Source organism: Bombyx mori, chromosome 15, assembly GCF_030269925.1.
Source record: "Bombyx mori chromosome 15, ASM3026992v2".
NCBI lineage: Eukaryota > Metazoa > Arthropoda > Insecta > Lepidoptera > Bombycidae > Bombyx > Bombyx mori.
The window spans coordinates 7,003,380-7,026,741 of NC_085121.1; the positions used below are offsets into that span (position 1 = coordinate 7,003,380).

The following is a 23,362-nucleotide window of genomic DNA, read 5'->3' on the forward strand; positions in this document are numbered from 1 at the left end:
TTCATATTTTTTTGGTTCTTTGTATAAACACGGGATATAAATTGCGTAGTTTCAGTACAAGGTTAGGCGGTAAATTTCACTTTGGTGTCAATTGTTCATCGTTATTCAGCTCTTGGGATTTAGTTTTTAGCGTGTTTTGTTGAATTTGGCGATATAATTTGTTCCTCCATTTATCATTATTATAAGAGACAATACGATAAAGAATTATAATTAAAAAAAGAGAGAAATTGTATTTTGGAGCAAAGTTATCTTGAATTAAATCTAGTCCAATCGCCACTGCTTTAAATGAAGTAATATTCACAGAAGCAAATAATAACTTTTTGATGTGTAGGAGGAGAATACTTTAGTCCCAGTCAGTGAAGCCGAACAGACGTTGATAGCCTGCCGAACTCACCTTGGCAGCCAGCCAAAACTGCACAGCACGAGCACACTCCTATCTACCGAGCTGGGTAAACCTCGAGAGCGTATCTCGAACTAATTTGAGTCCTTGTTTACGGATAATATCCAAAAGCATAACACTATTCCCCGTAATTAATTACTCAAAGCGTACTCCGTCAGACAGGAGGCGTAGTGTATTAATTGAGAATAGAATCCACATTGGAAGCAACGCAGTCTCTAAATTGCTATAGCTACATTAATTAGCGCTGGCAGACGAAGGCGGAATATAAATGCTCCTAAATTTAGAACATTAATGAGAATTGATTCAAAAGACAATCGCCATTCGTAACAATAGTCAAAGCGCGAGTCCGCGCGCCTTGCACGGATTCATGAATATCCAAATCAGGCTTTATTGGCCTTCTGTTTTCGTTATTGCTTTTGAAGTAAAAGTTAGAACAGGTTCGTATTTAACGGAAGGGACTCACGGCACGCTGAGGTGCAAAATATTGTCAACCTTTCTAACGAGGGTGAGTTACCAAAATTGGGAATTCAGTAAATTGTTCTCGTCCAGGTATGCTTTTGGGCGACCCAAACACGTAAACAGCAAAATGTTTGAAGCCAAATTATAAAGTTAATTTTAATCGTTTCCTAAATTTAGCCGGATTAATTATCGTACTTAAAATTTCGCATCAATTTTGTTTTTCTTATCTCTAAGTATAATGCCGCTACCCTTAAGATGGGCTTGTGTCTCTACCGTACGGCACCTTGCACTCTTTAAGCCGGAATACTCTAATGATTTACGTCAGAAACACCGTGCCATCCTGCCTAATTTTTTTTGCAAGCTAAGTAAAATCAGCTTGTAGAATGATTATTTTTGTTTCAATTCATTTGAATATACCACATGTTTTATATATTCACCATACTTTCTTCTAGTACAGTTCTTCTTCTTTCTAGTACAGAATTAACGGATATCATCATCGTTCCGCCAAATTCTGCCGCAGCTGTTGAAACTATAGTCAAATATCCCTAGATGAGTGAAAATATTTGTATTTGGGATTTGAACTCCAGTAACCATGTGTCCAGATGCACCGTGTGCTATTTTATCTTAAAAATACAAGCCCAAACAATTCATAAAGTTAATGAGCCGCTTCAATTAACGAAATAACTGCCAACCTGATAAAGCACGGTAATCAAACCACATCCATTATCGTTAACTGATAGTTCAACCGCTAATGAAAACCGCAGATCCGACCAAAGCACAATGATTTGTGGCCATAAGAAGACGACTTATATAGCAAAAAACAATCGTAGCCATCTGTATGTATGACAGTTACTTCAGAAGACGGTGACACTGACGTTTCTTACAGACACGATCCACGATATTATAAAAAGGGTTTTTAATATTGAATCAATGTTACAGAAAAGATCAAAGAATAGAACAAAGGTACAGATGTTTTGTGCAGAGATCCTTGCCCCATCAACTATCAAAGCAATTGAACCATTTATTAAAACAAACGATTTGATAAATTGTGATGTGTAAGATTTTCCAATTCTGCGACTAGAAAAAGGTATTAAGGTTTCTAAACTTTGTTTTCAACATCAATTATAGGTGTTTGGTCATGTTATAGAATTTTATAAGACAATGATTTGAATACGAGGTGCGGTTCGATCGTTAGGTATTCGTCTTTTTACGTAAAGAAGACACAAGGTGGACGAAGAATACCTCGGTAGACTCTGAAGGCTCCAGTACCCCAACACCGTGCTTTGTTAATAAAATAACACAAGAAATTTATGGAATGTTATAAATAATAATGAGGAAACATGCTGACGTAGCTGGTTATTAACATAACGGTACTGTAGTTGTTCACATCAATCAAAATATTTAAATGTATGATGATAAATCGAATAAACAGATTGGTTGCAGAATGAAGTGTCTGTCAGTATTTTTAAGGTCTGATATTTATTCATGTTTTGATCATTCGTGCTCAAAAATGTATAAGCCTTCAGCTAAAGGAAAAGGAAAGAAAATAATCGTGATCCGAATAATTTGTTTTTCTAACGTAATATGCTGTCTTGGTTTAAGGGCAATGTAGTCAACTATATACATATCAAGGAGTCCCTTAAGCAAAATCTCACGTTAATATTAATTCTCTGATAATCTTCTTGTAAGTGTTTTAAATAGAATTTGCATAATCATTCACTTTTATAAACGAAGCATTTGAGTTTTATTAATTAAATAACTAAACACATCTGTATCTCTATGATTACCATATCCAGAAATATAAAGTGCAAAAAGTGCCAAAGCGTACGATTCAAGGAATTTACATAAAAAACATAAAGACACAAAATTTGTAACATCTAAGTAAGCCAACTACATAGTTAATGTATGGACGAAACAATGCAAATATTTCTGCTTTTGTTTTATAAGACTCCCGAGCGTCGTTGCCGTCTCTGAACTAGAATTCCCCACTTTTTCTCAGGATTTTTTCTTTGTTCCATTACTGTCACGCGCCGTGGTTTCTCCCGGGAGAGTTCATCCGGGAAAATCATTAATAAATATCTCAGTCAGACCATTGAGACTCATTTATATAAATACAAAGAACTACGAAACAAAGTGTGAAGCCAAGTTAACAACAATTTGACTAAGTGTTGCTTGATGACTGACTGCATTTTTCTTCATTATTTTTGGCTTTTTGAAAACATTTCTTAGATAATGTTTAATTCGTATTATATTATCTTTACTTATTAATATCGACATGATTCTTTGTGGTAATTGCAAGTCTTAGGTATACTTAAAGCAACTCTTACAATTTAAACTAGGGTTTAATATTTTATTTAACAAATTTTTGACGTTTCGGCTGTTAGTTTCTGAATGATAAAAATGTTGTTCCTAATAATAAAAAGTTATTATCTTTTTACCTGTATTTATGTAGATCTCTTAATTTCGCGTCAATGTTTTATTTTTTCATTAAAATTCGGAAGGATGAGTGGTTTAAACCCAGTGTGCACAATAATCTTAATAACAAACATGCTCAGACTCAAAATGTTGTTTCCGCCATAACATTTCAAGCTAGCTTCATATTTCTTTACTGTTTTCCATAAATATCGGCTAAGCCTTCTTCATTTCCAAGTAGTCGCGAATGTTTTAGCCTAACGTTATTTTTTCTACAATCCTCGTTTATTTATCAAGGTTTCTTATTTCGCTCGTAATTATTCATTTCAATGGGGTTTTGTTTTAAATTGTCCTCATATGTTCGAGTTGAGCAGGCAATAAGCGGATTCATATTTCACCGTCTGCCAGCCCGATAAACGACAGCGTTTTGCAGTGTCACCGACCTCGGTGAAGGGCAGATGTTTTATGAAATTACATATACGCCATTGCGGTCTACAAATTGTGTGTACATAGGACACACCGAAAAAGGGACGATCTGTTGTTTAGGTGTCAGAAATCGAAGCTGAGATTATCGCGTACTTAGGATAATGCTATTTAGAGGGTGACCACGAACTTAGTTTTCCTTAGAGATTTCCACAAGGAGTGAAAATGTGTATTAAACTTCACAGTCACGTAATAAATAAGCATAACTTTTTTCATTGTCTATTCTTTCAGAGAACAAGCGCTGACTTTTAACTTTGTTTAAAATTAAAGAGAGTCTGGATAATCGTGTAGATTGCTTACTGTTTATATCTCTCTTTAACCTGTAATGGGTCTAAATATTCTTCTTCTTTGTTATTTCCCCACCTTATCCTACTAGGTGGGGTCAGCACGGCAAATTTTCTTGTTCTATTCTCCTCGATCAGCCGTCATCTCAACACTCACTCCTCTTTCTCTCATATCGTTATTCACACACTCCATCCATGTCTTCTTCGGTCGACCTCTTCCCCTTCTACCTTGCAATACCATTTCCATGCATCTCCTAGTCACACGCATCTCCTCTCTACGCATCACATGTCCATGCTACGCTAACCGTCCGCTTTTTAATTTATCAATCACCGCGGCTATTTTCACAATTCCTCTGATATACACATTCCTTATTTTAATGGGTCTAAATATTATTATTACAATTACAATGCGGGATAATTTTGTGGTGTGTTATCAAAATGTTAAGCGTCTCGAGTTTCACAGATTACTTGTCAATTTGACCACTCAAATATGATTTTGAAAATGAAATAGTATGAAGCTTACCTATAAAGAACCACACGTAGGATTTTCCGTATAGTCTATGCTTGTATACTTCACAGAGTACTCTCCTGGCTGCTACTACGTAGAACAGGCCGACGATCACTCTCGCATCTTGACGACGAAGATTCCTCACGGCGTCTGCTGGGTCTGATAGAAACGATTGGCGGGTTACGATTTCGATCCCGGCCTTCTTGCAGTGAGCCTCCAAATCTTCGACAGTCTGAAAAATACTCACTATTTACTAAAAAAAATTTTTTGCACGCCTATATAAGCGAATGAGATCATGGCCCCCTAATGTTAACTATTTACCGAAACCTATAGACATTACAGCGTAAATACCGCGGCTTAACTTGAGACATGAGGTCAAAACCTCAAACCTATCTGTGTAGGCCCTCAAAAGTAATTAAATCTTAATTTCTGTTACATTTGATTTATATTACACGATGTTATTCCTTCATCGCGAAAGTCATTCGTAAATTTGTGCTCAGTAAGTTTTTCAATTGAAAAATTGGGTAGGTGCATGCAGGATTGGAACGTGGACGTTGTCACTTTTCTCAACATTGGTACAGCGGGCCTTTTATCCCTAAAGCCGCGATGACTTCAAGTAACTTTAAGCACCGTATTTGCATTTTTCAAAATAGTACTTTATGTTTCAAATATGAAGTCGTACGCTCTTTCAACAAACAGTTTTTTACGCGACGAATTTATTGTAAATTCCCACTGTTAAACTACATACGATTTATTTTAGTGAATTTCGCATTGAGGATTTTGGTACACACACACATACGAAACACGTAAGCTCCTAGTTTAAGGAGCTCCAATTTGTATGCGTATTATATTCATTTTATGCTTGAATAGCTTTCCTCTTGATTACATGTGCGATCCCACGCATCGACGTAAGTCACTTCCAGTTCATCTTAATACACGTTTAAATTATTCCCTCAGATGGAAAATTTAATGGGAGCCCGCGGCTTGAGATCGGCTGCTTCGTCGAATATTTATAACTTGCACACTTCTACGAAATTGAAAAGTGAGATGAATTTAAATATGATTTATTCAACATATGTTTGTTGTTTCGACTGAATAAATTCTTAAACATCTGATTGCTCCAAGAATCGCGGTGAATAAGAATTTTCCGAGAGACGAGATAGTCAGGTAAGATTTCCGAAGTTACTCGAGCCAAATGTCTGTGTTTATGCAAAACTGTTCTGGGCTCCTTTTGTGTTTCTTTCGTAACGTCGCGTTCATCATTATTACATGAATATTTTCAGTGGCGGCGCGCCCCGTTTTCCACGTGTGAATTTCAGTGAGTTTATTTTTTCTGCGTCGACGAATATAAAGAACGCTTCAAAAGCACTTACGCAGAAAAACCGGGGTTGCTCTAATTACATTGAAACCAGCGTGAAAAACCCGGCCCCATTCATTGCGAGTAACTATAACACTAGACTCCTCGCTTCGCTCGCCTGCGCTACTAACAAGCGTTCTCGTTATACTCATAGTATGTATTTTGCTCAATAAATCACCATCGTAAAGTTTGAATTTAAAGAGACTCAGTTAGAAATAATAAGGTACTCCAGCGACATTGTCGAATTTAAACTTTGTTTGCTGTCATTGATTAAATATTGATATATCAAAACAATCACTATATTTTTTTATAAATTAGGACAAATTAAAAAACAGATTTCGTATTTTTTTAATGATAACAATATGATCTGATGATGCTGAGTTGAAATTAAAATGAATACCTACTGATTAAAAAGAAACAAAATTAAATTTTTAGGCAGCGGCTTGGCTCTGCTCCTGGCATTGCTGAAGTCCATGGGCGACGGTAACCACTCACCATCAGGTGGGCCGTATGCTCGTCTGCCTACGCGGGCAATAAAAAAAAATGTTATTTATGTGTCTTACTTAGTATGCACGTAGCACGTTGACGGAAAGGATGATGTCAACTGAAAGTATACAATGACCCTAACAAAATCTCTTGATAAATTACAACTAGCTTAATTTTTTAAGAATTTTTTCTTCTGAATTTACATAGAACTTAAGAGCAGTCGTTAAAGTTTCCAGCTCGACGAGCAGCGAAAGACTTAAAAAAAGATTTATTTTTCGAAGAAATGTTGTAACCTATTTCCTTAAATGTCTACTTCCTTTTTAAGAGGCTTAACATAAAACGTGTCATCCTAAAAAGTGAAAAAGGATCAGTTAATTGTATCATAATAAATTCTTTGCTCGGAGAAAACGGAAATTTTCAATTAACACAATTTTTAATTTGGTTTTACTCAATAATAAAGAAACGCTTGGATAGAATGAAAACACAAAGTCATTAAAACTAAAGAGAAAAAAACAACTACGCTGTGTATTGAAATAATAGTAATAGATGGTGTATTGATAAAGAGCTATTAGATACATCCATTAATCATTGGAGACCGCAAATAGGGGTTCGAATCATTTTCATTTCGCACATACGTAGCTAATGCTAGTGACTAAACGTTGATTTCATACTGTTTATTGAGTCGTAATTCGGAATTTTGACCTTCAACGACTGAAAAGTAATTTTATTTTAGTTAAGTTTAATTAAATAAAGTTAATTTTTTTTTTTAGGTTTTTGTTTTATTATTATTTGATTTTTTTGTTTCTTATTATTATTATTGCTTTTGTTTTATTCCGAGATTGTAGTTATAAATGGTATAAATGAAATGTTAATGAATGTAATATGGATGCAAAATCTGAAGTAAATGAAATAAAGAAATAAATAAAGGTCGATATTAAAGTTTGTGTTATGGTTTTTCGAAAATTAGCACAAATCTTTGTTTTCTTGTAATGAATAAAATGGTATTAAAGTATTTAATTAATGACTATCTTAAAAATATTTATTTGACTATATTCATACAAGAAATTGAAAAATAAAGTATAAATAATTAAATCTGTAGAAATTACAAAGGGTGCTCAATCTTTAAGTAATATCTTCCAGCAGACCCGTGAGAGGAGTTTAGAATTAGAATAATCATTAATAGTGATGTATGTATAGGTAGGTAGTTATAAAGAAGATAACTTTATAAACATTCTATTCAAGGTACAACAACAAATTGAGTACATAAACGCCTATAAGAAAATTTATACAAAATATTAATTTACTGGTGGTGGGACCTCTTGTGAGTTCGCGCGGGTAGGTACCACCGCCCTGCCTATTTCTGCCGTGAAGCAGTAATGCGTTTCGGTTTGAAGGGTGGGGCAGCCGTTGTAACTATACTGAGATCTTAGAACTTATATCTCAAGGTGGATGGCGTATTTACGTTGTAGATGTCCATGGGCTCCAGTAACCACTTAACACCAGGTGAGCTGTGAGCTCGTCCACCCATCTAAGCAATAAAAAAAAAAGTATATATCTTAGTTTACAATTGAACTTGAATTCGAACATGCTTTGTTATTTAATTAGTTTTAAAACTTTTCATGTTTCCATAACGAGGTCGATTATATTTACGGACAGCAATGAAAACGAAAGAATCGATCCAACGAAAGCCAATCACGAATGTCGTTTGTCAATCGGCAAACAAAACGCTTGGCGTGTCATAGCACTCTCGATGCCGATACGGCTGAAATGATTCGAGTCACGCGACACAGCGGCCGCAGCCGACACGATGTGGTACCCAAATGTAATCACATGCTCCGATATGGCCTATATTGTGTATTCCACAGGTTGAACTGTCCGAAGTCAATCTATACTTATACTTAATATTACAAAGAAGAAAGATTTGTTTGTTTGTATTGAATAGGCTCCGAAAGTACTGAACCGATTTGAAAAATTATATCACTGTTTGGAAGCTACACTATTCCCGAGTGACATAGGCTATAAAAATTTTTGAAAAAAATTTGGGATCCTTACTAAAACTCCAATAATGTAATTCAAGGTGTAAAAAAATTACCTAAAATGTTCTTTACATCGCGTGCCCTGAGAAAACTATTGATGATAGAATAAAAGAATGTACTACGACTTTGTAGAACATATTATTATTTACAAAAAGTACCAGGATAGCGTATGTCTAACTATTATAGTTATGCCGCAATAAGTGTTCTTTTATTTTAAAAAATAAAACAACGTAAAATATCGTTGAAATTTTTGTTAAAGACCCGAGCGGAGCCGGAGCGGGCCGCTAGTGTATTATAAAGATAACGCTCCTCGTCTATTGTAAGATAGACGAGGAAAACATTCGCTTGAACATAAAGAATGTTTGTCGAGGAAAAACCTATGATCATTATTCAAACAAAGCTAGTGCTGTATTTTTTGTTCTATATTTGACGGACTCGTTAATTTCGCGAAGTCAGTTATTGAATTTGCGAATTGGGGTTGATATTATTTGACAGGTATGGAAACTATTCTACCTAGGCTAAAGGTAAAGGATAGTAAATATGTACATACATATATTCATAGATTCGCCGACAAACCTTACGGATGTGGAAAATATCATTGTTATCTTAATTTAAACAGTATTTGGGTAGAGGAGGAGTTTTTTTTTCTTTTACATTTAAAAATTGATAGATTTAATATCTAAAGCATTAAGACTGTGAGTCAGTCAAGTGGTAGATTCGTTTATCGTACATCTATTCATTGATCTTGAAATGCGATGATCTATACTTAATATTATAAAGAGGAAAAATTTGTTTGTTTGTTTGTTTCGAATAGGCTCCGAAACTACTGGACCGATTTGAAAAATTCTTTTTCCATTAAAAGCCGACATTGTCCCTGATGAACATTGGCTACTTTTTTTTTTATTTTTTTTATTTTATGTTTTTGGTTTCATGTGTGTTTTAATGTTTCCGAAGCGAAGCGAGGGCGGGTCGCTAGTTTATTTATAGAGAAAAAAAAAAGGAAACTACAAAATATACTCTTCAGTGGTTTTTCAATTCAGTGGAGGAAGTTTCCCGTTTCGCACTAAATGAAATGTCCAAATCCATTCAAGTGGTGGTAATAGAGCGGAACGAAGGAAGGTTTGGCTTACATCGACTCATTTCGACAGAGACGTACTTGTCAAGATTCGAATCGAGGGGCGGCGGTAAGGCCGGATATCAGCTTTACACACAAATATATAGAAATCGCGATATATTTGAACTGTTCTGCTTTATGTCAATTGATGTAATGTAATAGAATTTTGTGAGATGATTTCGATTGGTAATTAATAACAACAATTTCAGAAAAGAACGAAAAAGGGATGTGTGTTTTGTAAGGTGTTGTTGATGTACACCAAAGTGTACTTTGTACTTTGCCAAGAAGGTTATATAAACTAAAGTAATTTTACTATCCGATTTTTTATGCCAGAAGCCCAATGGTAAAAAAACAAAATGTACACATACAAACAAATCGTGCAAATCGATTCTTAACCTTTGTCAAAACTTAGGTAGAAAAAAAATGCACAGTATAGTTTCATAGTGTGAGTCAGTCACGAAAATGGTATGAACTTTGAAAAACGATATTGCACCGTATTCTATTATTTTCAGTTTGGGAATTTAACGGGTTCAATCACGTGAAATTAAATGACAAATACAAGTGTCTATTTATATGCCTTTGTTTTTATTGACTCTTTTTTTTTCTACAAAACGCTTCCCTTTACGTTTTCTTGTATGTTGGATTGTCCACTATTTGGATGTGTAATTTATAGTTGGCGGCGTAAAATTAATCAATTGTTAAATATTGTCAAACAACCGTCAAAACTTTAGTTAAACCACTTCACTATTTCGTGTAAGAAGATAATTAATATTTCACTGCATGCGTTTTAATTCATTTTGACGGCCGTCTGGTGTAGTGGTAAGTGACATGGTCACTACACAAGGTGGTCACGGGTTGGAATCCCGCCAAGGGCAAGATATTTTGTATGAATAATATAAAATGTCTTTTCCAGGTTTATGGATGTATATTAAATATATGTATGTGTATAATAAAAATCTTACATTTATTTCCGTTATCTGGTACCTGTAACACAAGTTCTTTACGAAATTACCACGGGACCAGTTAACGTGGCGTTATTGTTAGTAAATATTTATTTATTTATTATTTATTATATTGCATACAACGAGAAGATACATTGATACGCATTTAAATAAAACAGACCCTTCATTTTGATCATAATTAGAGCGCATGCTGTTCAACTGTTCACCGATATAATAAAATAACAATTTAAAATAACAAAACATACAGCACTGCCAAGTACAATGTAATCATAGAGATGTTATTCTTAAAGTATACACGAAAACTAGATTGTTAGTTGTAATTAACTGTGCGAGGTTAGATTACTGTTACGTGTACTATTTTACATAGATATGTCATATAGTTCTAGAACTAGTTAACGTGTCGTGGTTGTCATAAAAAAAAAAAAAAAAAATTATATCTAGTTCGTTCTAAAACAAAATATTTGTATAGCTTTAAATAAACGTTTGGTACATACCGAAATAAAAACTTCCTCGGCCTGTTGCAGTATAGCGATTCGTGACCAGGCGAACTTCTGCATCAGCTTGATTCTCGTCGGGTTGTGGACTGTTGCTGACGGGTGCGTTCGGAATAACGTCGGGAAACGAGACCGATCCGACAGCGCTGGCGACGAAGCTCCATAGCACAACTAAAAAACAAGACCAGCTTAAATAAAAACAAAACCTTATTGGTGAAGTTTTTTTTTCACGGTGAAGGAATAACATCGTGTAAGAAAAATCAAACCCGCAAAATTATAATTTGCGCAATTACTGGTGGTAGGACCTCTTGTGAGTCCGCACGGGTAAGTACCACCGCCCTGCTTATTTCTGACGTGAGCAGTAATGAATGCGTTTCGGTTTGAAGGGCGGGGCAGCCGTTGTAACTATACTGAGACCTTAGAACTGATGTATCAAGGTGGGTAGCATATTTACGTCGTAGTTGTCTATGGGCTCCAGTAACCACTTAACACCATAATTTTATCTCATCTCATAGGTCCTACCACCAGTAAAACTTTTTGGGGTTACTATGGGGGTACTTTAGTTAGTGAAACTTTTTGGGGTTATGGCGGCCACGACCAGTCTGCTACGCGTGTAACGACGAAGATTTGAATCATTAATGAAAACTGGCGAACAAAAACAACAAAATGTCCAAAACAATATCTGCATATTATAATGAATTTCTCGCAGTCTAAATATTGCCTGCAGTTAAATATTAGTGGATGCGGGCTATTCGCGTACAGTTTTAAGGGAGCTCGGGTGGCGTCGAGCAGTTGTCTTCTTGCCACATTGCATGTTCATGTAATAATAACTGACTAAAGTGATAAATATTTTTTATTACTGGATTTATTACTACTTACTATTATTATTATATCCTGGATGGGTGGACAAGCTCACGGCCAACCTGGTGTTAAGTGGTAACCGCAGCCCATAGACATTTACAACGTAAATGCCGCCACTCACCTCAAGACATGAGTTGTAAGGTCTCAGTTTTTACAGTTTTACAACTTACTGGTGGTAGGACATAGGACATATATTATTGGTGGTAGCTAGCACCCTATACGGGTGGGTACCACCGTCCTCCACATTTATTCGACACGGCAGTCATGTCTTCCAATGAAGGGGTGGGATAGGCGTTATGCAATTAAATTATGAGACTACGACCTCATGTCTCAATGGCATGTCTCAACGGTTGGCATAATTCACGTTGTGATATATATAGATTACACTAACGACGTTAAGCAAAGTGGATCATGAGTTCCTTTAATAATGTACACAATAAATAAATGAAATGATGATCATGATTTTCTTTAAGCAGTAGGTATACAATGCAGTATACGTCTTAGCATAGTATATGTCTCAGTAATTTTGGTACAAAACTATAAATCAATTATACTTAAGGTCTTAATATTTATCAACAACCCTTGTAACCCATTTGAAAATCATAAGCAACTCAAACACGTGTCTTGTTACCAGATTGACTCCGTTATTGAAATTTCCCTGTCGCACGACAATGATATTCAATTGCTTGTTAAGATCGGATTGCGCAAAACAATTTATATTAAAATTTGAATTAGAAACGATTAGATTCATAACGAGAATTACTGTAGTGTTTGTTTTCTGTACTGTATTTTTGCGGTTTTAGTGGACTATATATCGACGCTTGAAAGGCAAAAGTGACTAAGCGACAATAACTGCTTTGTACATAAATGATAGGAAATAACCATATTCGATGCGCAAAAAAAATATATTTCTAGGTCTATTAAAATCATTTCAATCCTACAGCTACTAACTAGATTCTACTACAGCTGGATTCGTTAAAATAAATTTTGTTTTCAGGAATTTCAACTTTAAATTAGTCTACTGTAAAGTTCACGCATTGTCGCTTAGTCACGTTTGCCTTTCAAGCGTCGATATTATAGTATGCAAGGCAAAAGTAATAACCCAAAAAGAAGCTTCGTGTTTCCTCACTAGTATACCATTGTGTAATTTCTACCGCTACATAAAACGTTAAGGCTATTCCTAAAGCCGGCTTCACCTACACCAAAACACTTGGAAACAAATACTTTGGCACATTTCCAACCGCGTCAGTGTCAACACGGGAACTTGGATCCCTTTGACTTGACCTTGTTACTCTCTTGTAACTTCGTCTTCAGTATCAAAGGCGGTTTGGTGATTATCTTGTTTGGATAATACAAGCGTCATTTGTGTATTTAGTAAGCTATAAATATTAAGTTGGAGTTATTTGTGAATGAATTTTTGATTGGTAATGTTAAGTTCTGGAGCGGAAATTACTATTTATAATGGAAATTATATTCAGTAAAGCTGAAGAAATTATGAACTTTAGGCGGCAATAGATAAGACTAAATAACAGGACATTAATTTTGAATATATATTGTCTAGACTAAAGCTTCGTTTATTTCGTTTTGTCCCTTGTTCTATAATATGTTTGTGTTACATACCTTGTGCCATTTGAAATCGTCAGATTTTAAAGGATAAGAGTGATAAGATATCGAGTGATGCGCTCAAATTCCGTAAGCAAATTATCAAATTCCCCACTGGAATACATACTTAGCTAGGAATGCTCCCGAATTATTTTCACGATTAAAGAATAATACCATAAAATCTAAACATGCAAAAATTATGATTTGGGTAATTACTCGTTACTGGTCGAATTGTGATGTGAGTTAGTTTAACCGTTTGAGCGATAAATCTATACTAATATATAAATCTACAGTGGTTTTTACGGATGTTCCGTTATAACCACTGAACCATGCATCCGATTGACTTGAAACTTGGTATCCATGTAGAAAATACATGTACTTAATGGATAGGCTAATATTTATATGAGTGTTGGACTCCCTACACCAGTGGGGGGCGTTAATGATGAGAATCTTTGTGGGGGTAAGAAATAATAATGTTAATTTTAAATGCCCAGCGAAGCGGACGAGTACAGCTTGTTGTAAATAAATTAAACATACATACATATATATACATATAATTAAATAACGATAAATAAATTTAACAAATATAGTACTTACGACCATTAGGTTCCACATCTTAGCAGCTTCCGCGACTGTAGTACAAACTGTCGAACATCCTGCTAGCAGCAACAATTTTTGCGGTGGGTTATACAGTAAATTGTACATGACGCTGGCTCCCAACCCTGGTTCGCACTGAAGGGCAAAGAAAATTCCGTAAAACTTTGAGATTAATATAGGAGGAATTCTTTTACTTGTTTATACTTGGAATTTTTTAAAACAAGTTTTTGTTTACTATATATGCGCTTAAGGCTATTAGGTACGTAAATACTAACTGGTGCTCATAGATATCATATAGAAGTCTCTTTTGCATTGTATCAATAGTTTATAATATTGCCATTGTAGGCAGATAAGCGTGCCCATCTGACGGTAGTACATATAATTAAAATCATTTTTTACAGTATAATCTCGTATTTTTGTCACTATCTTGCGCGTGAACTGAGTTAGCAGACGAGCTAGTGAACTCAATCTGCTAGTTCAGCTAGCACAGTATTCACACCTCAACGAATAACACTTTAGTCGTTCGCGATCACGAAAACGTAGTTAAAGTATTTGAAACGTCAAAACGCGAAATTGAACCGTTTAAGTGGTTTTATTTATCATCACGACTCGCGAATGCTGAAGAAAACACTACGACTGTAAGCAGAAACCGCCACGCATTGAAGTCAGCAGTGCCAGAGGCAAAGCCAAACGGCGACCTACTTACTATAACCTTTATTCCACTCTTCAAATTGGAACGCTTGACTTCTTTGCCTCAAAAATAGACACAATGGTTGTGAATACCCCTACGCATCCATAAATAGTATTTTTGTAAACAAAAAATGTATGAGTCCCTTTTTACATTATATCTGCCAGTAGGACTATTCTGGCTATGACCACGACCCTCAGTAATGAAGAAACCGACGCAAGGAGAATAGGACTATTCTGGTTTCTCCTTGACTGGTGAGTGAGCTCACGGGGTTCAGCCTGAAAGAATTTGCTCACATCTATATATCTAATATAGTATCTACCACCGGATCGGAATCGTGACTCTCTGAGAAGATTCGGCGAGAATCTCCTGGATTGTGTCCATGAAGTTTCCGTGATGTTCACTTTTGTGTTTTGTGTGTATTTAGAACCAAAGACGCAGCCTAGACAAAGAGCTATTTAATGTGGAACGTTCATTCACTTATTTTCGTCCAAGTGCGATTGAGAAGTCTCAGGTTGAGTAGCCGCATTGACGTCGATGCCTATGGTCCCTAGATATCGCTTAACATTCCGTAGCTGCTCATGCTGTCGATGCCAATGGCAAAAAGTATTGTTGTAAATACAATTATTTTTCATACCCGTAGTGAGTGAATCAAAAATTATTGTTTGTTAATTCCAGTTCATGTCTAAATATTCAAAAACACGTATGTAAAGTCAAATAATTGTCTCAAAAATATATTTTAATATCGATAATGTCAAAATAAGGTCCTTTTTTCGTCACCATTCATGAGAATTAGACGATACCTTAACCTAACAATAAAAGGGAGCCTGAAATGTCTTTGATCGCCGTCAATTTATCATTCAGCTCTGAAATTAAGAATTCGTTTTATTTCAAAATAGCGAAGCAAATGACTCGGATATTTTTTCTCTTACGATTATACCAGTGGGTTTCAGAAATTAATATTCAAAGGACCATTGCCGAGATAAATACGTAAATTCGAATAATGAAAACGTTGGCAATTGAATTAGATTTGTTCGAGTATTTCCGGCCGTTGCATTTGGAGAGTTATTTAATTATTACAAACGGAAATGTATTTTTTTTTTAACCTCACCTTTCAGATGAGTGGGGAAAAAGCCACTTTTGGTTAGAACGAAATAAACGTTAATTTATCCTTTGCAAATGAGATGCAAAAACAAATATTTTTATATAATTACGGTTGTATTTTGATTGTGGAAGGATTGTGATTTTGTTTGTAATTTTCATATTCAATATACCATAACGAATAAAAGTGTACTAAGAGCTATATCTTTTTTTTTTGTGGGGGTAGATGAACGGGTTTTCAGCCCACCTGTTAAATGTTACACGAATGACGTGGAACGCTCCACTACTTTGAGGTCTGTGTGTTAACTGTACAATGTAACGGCTGTTCCAGTCTTCAAAGTTAAATAAACTACTGGTTCCCGACAGAAACAAGCAGATGTCGTCGTGGCCTAAGGGATAAGACGTCCGTGCATTCGTTTTGAATGATGCACCGGTGTTCGAATCCCAGGCGGGTCCCAATTTTTCTGATGAAATATGTACTCAACAAATAATCACGATTGACTTCCACGGTGAAGAATAAACATGAACATCTTGTGATAAAAATCAAACCCGCAAAATTATAATAGGTTGGGGAAAATTCTTTTCGCATTATAGTATGTATGAGCTTGTAATAAAATCTCTTTGGCTATATTTGTATCTGGCTGGTTTTGGTATCACTAAAAGTTTAAATTTTAAAGAAGATAATTCCAAATTCAAATTAGGAAAATGTCTGATTTTATTTATTTTTCGTACTGTCCAGATGAGTGAATCTAATGAAGAAATTCGATGTATTTTAAAATTTAACTACAAAAAAGGTAAAATGGAACGCAAGCCAAAACCAATTGTCGCGGTATTTTGATTAGAAGTCTCAAAATTTCTATACAAGATGGCAAAAATTTATCGTACAAAACGGTACCTACACACTTTAGTTAAATGTAAATAAACTATATTAAAAATGTTTTGGATTTTCTTAAAAAATGCGAAGAAGCGTTTTCCCCAACCTATTATTTCATTAGAAATAATGGTACTTGGCTGTGGCGTTTGAACACCGGCATAGCTCGATACCTCGGCTTCTTAGCCTTTAGGCTGTGACGACTTCAAAAATATACATATAAACTTCAAAACTCCAATCTATTAAATAAATCTATGCTGCCGTCTACATTCCGAATAATCCACCCATTGTACAATAAAACGTCCCTTACAAACAATTCCAGAGCAATCGTCGTTATCGATATCAAAATGAATTCACTTTGGCAATTTGTCATATTATAGGTATAAATCGATAGATGGGAAATTACCGTCAACCTGCTCGGAAATTTTACCCAATAAAATTTTCTTCCGTGAGCCATTCATAAATTCTCAATAATTGAATCGAACGTCAGCTTCGCCCTCTTGCGATATCATAGGCCTATGAGTTTAGTTCATTTCAGATTTATTGCCGCCCGTTATCGGATTAAGATACGGGACTCGTTTTGTTAATTACAATTCTGGCAGTGATGACGACGATGGTTTTTATCTTTATGAATTACGCGGACGTATTCCGGGAGGATTTGCGTTGTGCTGCATTGGAAAATCAATTAATAGCGTTTTTTTTTTATTGCCTTTGTAGGCAGACGAGCATACGGCCCTGATGCCTGATGGTAAGTGGTCACCGTCGCTCATGGACGTCAGCAATGCCAGGGGCAGAGCCAAGCCGCTGCCTACCATTAAGTACTCTCCGCAAGCCTCGTTTGAAGAAGGACATGTCATAGCGCTCGGAAAACACCGTGTACGACATTTTTTTATTTACAAGGCCTAAGTGGAATATCAATAAAATAGATACCTTGCTGTCGTTGCTGTGCAGACGTAGCTTAAATCCGGATAATAGGTCCGATCTGGCATTCACGTCGGCAAGCGCGAGTTCTGCGGCTGGCATACACGCTTGTCCTCCCTGCCAGCCACCTTCACCCTCCATAGGGAAAATGCCGCCGATATGCAGGTCATTGTCGCGTCTTCCTTCACTATAGCCCCCACAAGCGCTCAACCATAGCAGAAACATCACCCGGGCCACCTCGCACCGTCGCCGACACCGCGACCGCGCGACACACACCCCGCACTTGGCAACAATGAATAATTGCACTAATGTTGTCACTAAAAACGATTTAACTACACAATATACAGTTCTAGTTCTAATGCTAAATACATTCACGATTTCTTTTAATTTAACAAGAGGACGCTTTGATAAATTAAAGTTCACACGTAGTCGCTGGAATGACACGCTGGCCTTCCGGTGTAAGTGTGCTATCGCCTGTATTAATTGTAGATATAGCCTAATAAGCGTGATTTTTTCTAAAAAAAAAGAAATGTGGGATGTGCGTAGGGGCGCCGCCGCCGGTGCTGCGCGATCCCTGGCGCCCTGCAGGGTCATCGCTCGCGGCTGGGACATACTGTCATTGTTCAACTCTTCTCTCATTTTCCATAGTTCTCCTGTAACAATAATAACACATTTTTAATTAAGTAACTAGAAACTTTTAATCCATTAAAATATTGCTTTCAGTTACCGTTAACTTAAATGTTACTAAGTATTATCTATACTAATATATAAAACTACAGTGGTTTTTACGGATGTTCCGTTATAACTACTGAACTATGCATCCGATTGACTTGAAACTTGGTATCCATGTAGAAAATACATGTACTTAATGGATAGGCTAATATTTATATGAGCGTTGGACTCCCTACACCAGTTGCGGGGGCGTTAATGATGAGAATCTTTGTGGGGGTGAGAAATAATAATGTTAATTTTAAATTCCCAGCGAAGCGGGCGGGTATAGCTAGTTGTTTCATAAGAATGCCATTGTTAAGTTCGAGTTTATATTATTGCCTTTTAGAAGAACACCAGATGCCCCGTTTCATTTTTAATGTGATTAAAATCGAAAAATAACAATAACATAAATTTCGATTCTGCTTATTGCTCCTTGCTTCGTTTTCTTTATATGTATTCTATCAGCTGTCACACAAAAATGTTTATGAGTAAAGTAATTTATTTTTACCTGTTCTACTTAAGTATTCTTTGTGTGTATTCCCTTTTTGCGATCCTTCTTGATCTCTAGAGGAATTAAACATCACTTGGAAAAACGTTATCTTTTACTACCATTACAACTCAACGTTGTTACATCTGTCACGAAGCAACTCGAGAAATGGTATGTTAAAATATAATTTACGCAATAGAATAAGGCTTCAACTATATTTTTTTCCACAAAATGCACTAACGAAGATAGAATTTTCCACAAAATAAACACGCTAACAAAGCTAAATTTGGAAACATGTAGTGACTCATTCTGCTATTGTTACTAAAAAAAAACAATCGGACCCATTGATTCATCACTATCTACAAATATCATGATTCTCAGTTTAATACTCGTATCCTCACCGAATTCCATCCGATTCGAGTATTACTTACATAAAAGCAAGACAAAATTTGAAAAATTTCACTTCACTGCGATATAGAAGTCGTAACGATTTTAAATGAGCGAATTCACTTGCGGCTCCGTAATATCCGATAATCGACTATCTGAAACCGAGGTGCAACGAAACGAGAATCTAATGAATCGTGGCCTTATACCTTCGGCTAAGGTAATGGTGTTGACTTAAAATGTTTGTTTAATGTTTCGATACTCGCCACATAGCGAACAACAAAAGTAATTAAGATTAAATGTACCTAAAATAAATTAATTATTCGAAAGTTTAAATTTAATGTTTACGATTGACTTCCACGGTGAAGGAATAACATCGTGTAATAAAAATCAAACCTGCAAAATTATAATTTGCATAATTACTGGTGGTAGGACATCTTGTTAGTCCGCACCATCGCCCCGCCTATTTCTGCCGTGAAGCAGTAATGCGTTTCGGTTTGAAGGGTGGGGCAGCCGTTGTGACTATACTGAGACCTTAGAACTTATATCTCAAGGTGTGTGGCGCATTTACGTTGTAGATTGTCTATGGGCTTCAGTAACCACTTAACATCAGGTGGGCTGTGAGCTCGTCCACACACATAAGCAAAAAAAAAGTTTCAAAATTTCAATAGTATATTACGGAATATTAATTTCGTAGAAAAGAGAGAATGTGAGCTCATAGCTCCAGTAATCATCAGCACCAGGTGTCTTGTGACGTCATTGCCGGAGCATCTAATGCAATAAATATACTCAGACAGTTAATGCATTTTGTACGAGTAACTCCTAAATTTCTCATAACAAACAACACACATAAATAATTTTGAAGTAGCATTTTCTGCTTTCTAGAAGTCGAATACAGGTTAAAAGGTTTCGGTTTAGCAGTGCGAATAAAATACATTTATTTGTGGTATAAATAAACTGAGACAGTCTATGCATTCTACATTTACGAGTATTTCTATTTTTTTTTGCTTACATGGGTAAATTAGCTCACAGCTCACCTCATGTTAAGTGGTTACTGGAGCCCATAGACATCCACAACGCAAATGCGCCACCCACCTTGAGATATAGGTTCTAAGGTCTCAAGTATACTTACAAGGCTGCCCCACTGCTTTACGGCAGAAATAGGCAGGGTGGTGGTACTTACCGCGCGGACTCACAAGAGGGCCTACCACCAATAATTACGCAAATTATAATTTTGCCGGTTTTATTTTTATTACACGTTATTCCTTCACCGTGGAAGTCAATCGTGAACATTTGTTGTGTACGTAATTCATTAAAAAAATTGGTACCCGCCTGAGATTAGAACTACTGACCTCCCAAAAATATAAATTATTAAAACAATAACAAAAAATATTTACATATAATTATTAAATTTATAATACAGACATAAATTATTTCAAAGTAGATTTCAATACTTCCTACCAGTTGAATACAGCTTTCAATTTAGCATGATTGCAAGTGAGAGTAAAAGACATTTGTGATTTACACTCACTAGAGAGATTCCATTGCTTCTCTCCATCAATGTTACTGCTCTGTTGGGGTGAGCGACAAATCAATTTCGTTGACCTATTTGTGCTGTCGAGTTCGGATTAAGTGGATCATTATTGCCTTATAAAACTCTTTATGTTTTGTTAGAAAGTTAAAGCGGGTTTTTATTGCTGTAGGAGTTTGAAACGACTTAGGTGAGGCGCCCGACGTATTAACATTGAATTATTTGACTAGGCCGTTGTCCGAATCTTGTTAAAGGTTGATTTTTTCTTTTGTTCTTTTTTTTTCGGGCCGAACCTCCTGCGAGGTCCCCGCGCCTAGGGGGCGCGCGGGGTATGTGGGATTCGACGATCTGCAGGGTGTTGGGAGCAGACCGCGGGCCCAAGGAATTTTAGGGCCCTACCCACTAAACGACTCCCCTGCACTCTTACACCCGACGTCCGATCTCCGTCCGGGATCAAAACCCGGTCAGAGTAGGGGAGTTCCCGCGGTCAACATTACAACCAGACACGCGGCGTCACCTCGAGGAAGCCCGACCGACGGGTCGTCGAGGCGATAGTCGACGACCAACGACGTCGGTCTCCGCGGTACGGCGGCCCTACCAGGCCGCTCGGGCGATGCCGCTTGTGTTCCGGGATACCCCGCTGGGCTAGAACCAGCCTGTCGGGTTGGAACGCGAACACCGCCGACCGGGTTGCTCTTCCACAGTATGTTCGGCGACGACAGCGACGACGAAAATCCGGACCGCACCGCAGTCCGCAGCCGCCGACGCGCCGTCCCGTCCTCCTGGTGCCAACGCCCTAGAGTGACGGTAGCGTGCGGCGCAGCCTCAACCCCCTTAGGTCGCCCCGTGACCATCACCGGGAGGAGACTGCCTCCTCATAGGGGAGGTCGATTTTTTCTAAGTAAACCCTACTTAACACATATTCGTGTAGTTCACGAAGGAGTAACGTCGATTGGCAAAAGTTTTAATATTTCCATAATTATTAAAAAAGCATATCTTGAGCTCGTAGAGTTGGTACCACGATTCGCTTATTGATGCCGTGGTGATTTGCGTTCCAGTCCGCAGCGCGGAAGCCTGAAATACAATTTCAGGTTCAAATATAATTTCAGGCTTTCGACTTTTATGATTCACGTTATATTCTACGGTAACATTTAATGTATTTAATCGATTAGCAAGCTAGAATTATCTTGTAAAAGTAAAATTTCTTGTACTGCAAGCAATGTTAGATATGTAAGTGTTGACGCCCGAGGTCAACCACCTGGACCTTTGCCTTAGATTGTGGGTTTCTGAAATATGAATTTCTCTTAACGAAAAATTAGAAATTAATGCTTAGAGCAAACAAATGTTGTTGTTACATTCGACCATAATCATCAATCATCAATATATATAAAAATGAATTGCTGTTCGTTAGTCGCGCTAAAACTCGAGAACGGCCGGACCGATTTGGCTAATTTTGGTCTTGAATTATTTGTGGAAGACCAGAGAAGGTTTAAAAGGATAGATAAATATGAAAATGCTCGGAATTAAATAAAAATAACAATTTTGTTTTTCCTTTGGTGTGTCCTCCGTCGGTCGGATTCCCTGTTGTTTGTTTTAAGTTTATTTTATACAAAAGTTTAGGCTTTTATATTTATCGATTGAGGCACTACGAAGTCTGCCGGGTCAGCTAGTGACCAATAAAATAATCACTTGTTTTATTAATTATTATATTAAATTTAAAATTTTAATCAAATTTTATTATTGGAAAAACAATGGAGAAAAAGATACAGAGCTGTTTTGTCTTTACCTATTGATATGGAGGTAGGGATATAGCAAAGTATTACAGATACTAAAATATTACAGAGAGCAGTTCTCTTAAATCCTTTCTATTAAAATTACACGCAATCACGATGTGAACATTAATATAACAGTACAAGTTTCCATTGCTGAAGGGAATTATTTTCACAAGTGATAATAAGAACGTTTTATGTTCAAGGCGCTACAAACTGAAAATTACATTATCACCTATTCCACGTTGAGAACGTGATTCAGCAAACAAATGAATCTTACGGAGCCTTGTTACATTTTCTATCATCCTAATTCAATTTTGTAGAGGAAGTTTCGAGAGAAAATAAAGCGACGCTACTACCAAGTATTGAGAATTATGATTAGTAAAAACAGGAACTTGATGAGGCTGCATACGTATTTGCTGATTAATGGCCGGGCAGACTATCATGACGTCATCTAAGGGTACTGATGCTAGAGTGTACTGTAGACTCAAACGGGTAAGTATCGACATTCTGCCTATGTATGCCGCAAACCCTATTTCAGTACGCTCAGATTGGGACCTCATGCCCTAGGGTGAGCATTCACGCTGTGGTATTGGTAGTATAACCCTATTTTTTTCCAAAAAAGATTATAGCCTATGTCACTCGGGAATAGTGTAGCTTCTAAACAGTGAAAGAATTTTTCAAATCGGTTCAGTGGTTTCGGAGCCTATTCAGTGCATACAAACAAATCTTTCCTCTTTATAATATTAGTATAGATGTCGTAAGTCCGTCTGTCCATATCTACCGCTAATAAGAAAGTCTCATATTAAACGAAAAGGGAATTTATATAAAGAAGACATAGAAT

The 23,362-nt window shown here is 36.5% G+C and overlaps 1 protein-coding gene across 2 annotated transcripts in view; it reads right to left on the reverse strand.

The window, feature by feature from the left end:
• Positions 1-23,362, reverse strand: part of LOC101735335 (gamma-aminobutyric acid type B receptor subunit 1) — a 166,284-nt gene that overhangs the window by 40,538 nt on the left and 102,384 nt on the right. For both annotated transcript variants that reach the window (XM_012692556.4, XM_012692557.4), the window contains exons 2-5: positions 17,646-18,289; positions 14,056-14,190; positions 10,996-11,166; positions 4,562-4,778 (exon numbers count right to left, since the gene is read on the reverse strand). In XM_012692556.4, coding sequence (XP_012548010.2) covers positions 4,562-4,778; positions 10,996-11,166; positions 14,056-14,190; positions 17,646-18,275 — 1,153 coding nt within the window. In that variant the 5' untranslated portion in view covers positions 18,276-18,289. The remainder of the gene's footprint in view (positions 1-4,561; positions 4,779-10,995; positions 11,167-14,055; positions 14,191-17,645; positions 18,290-23,362) is intronic.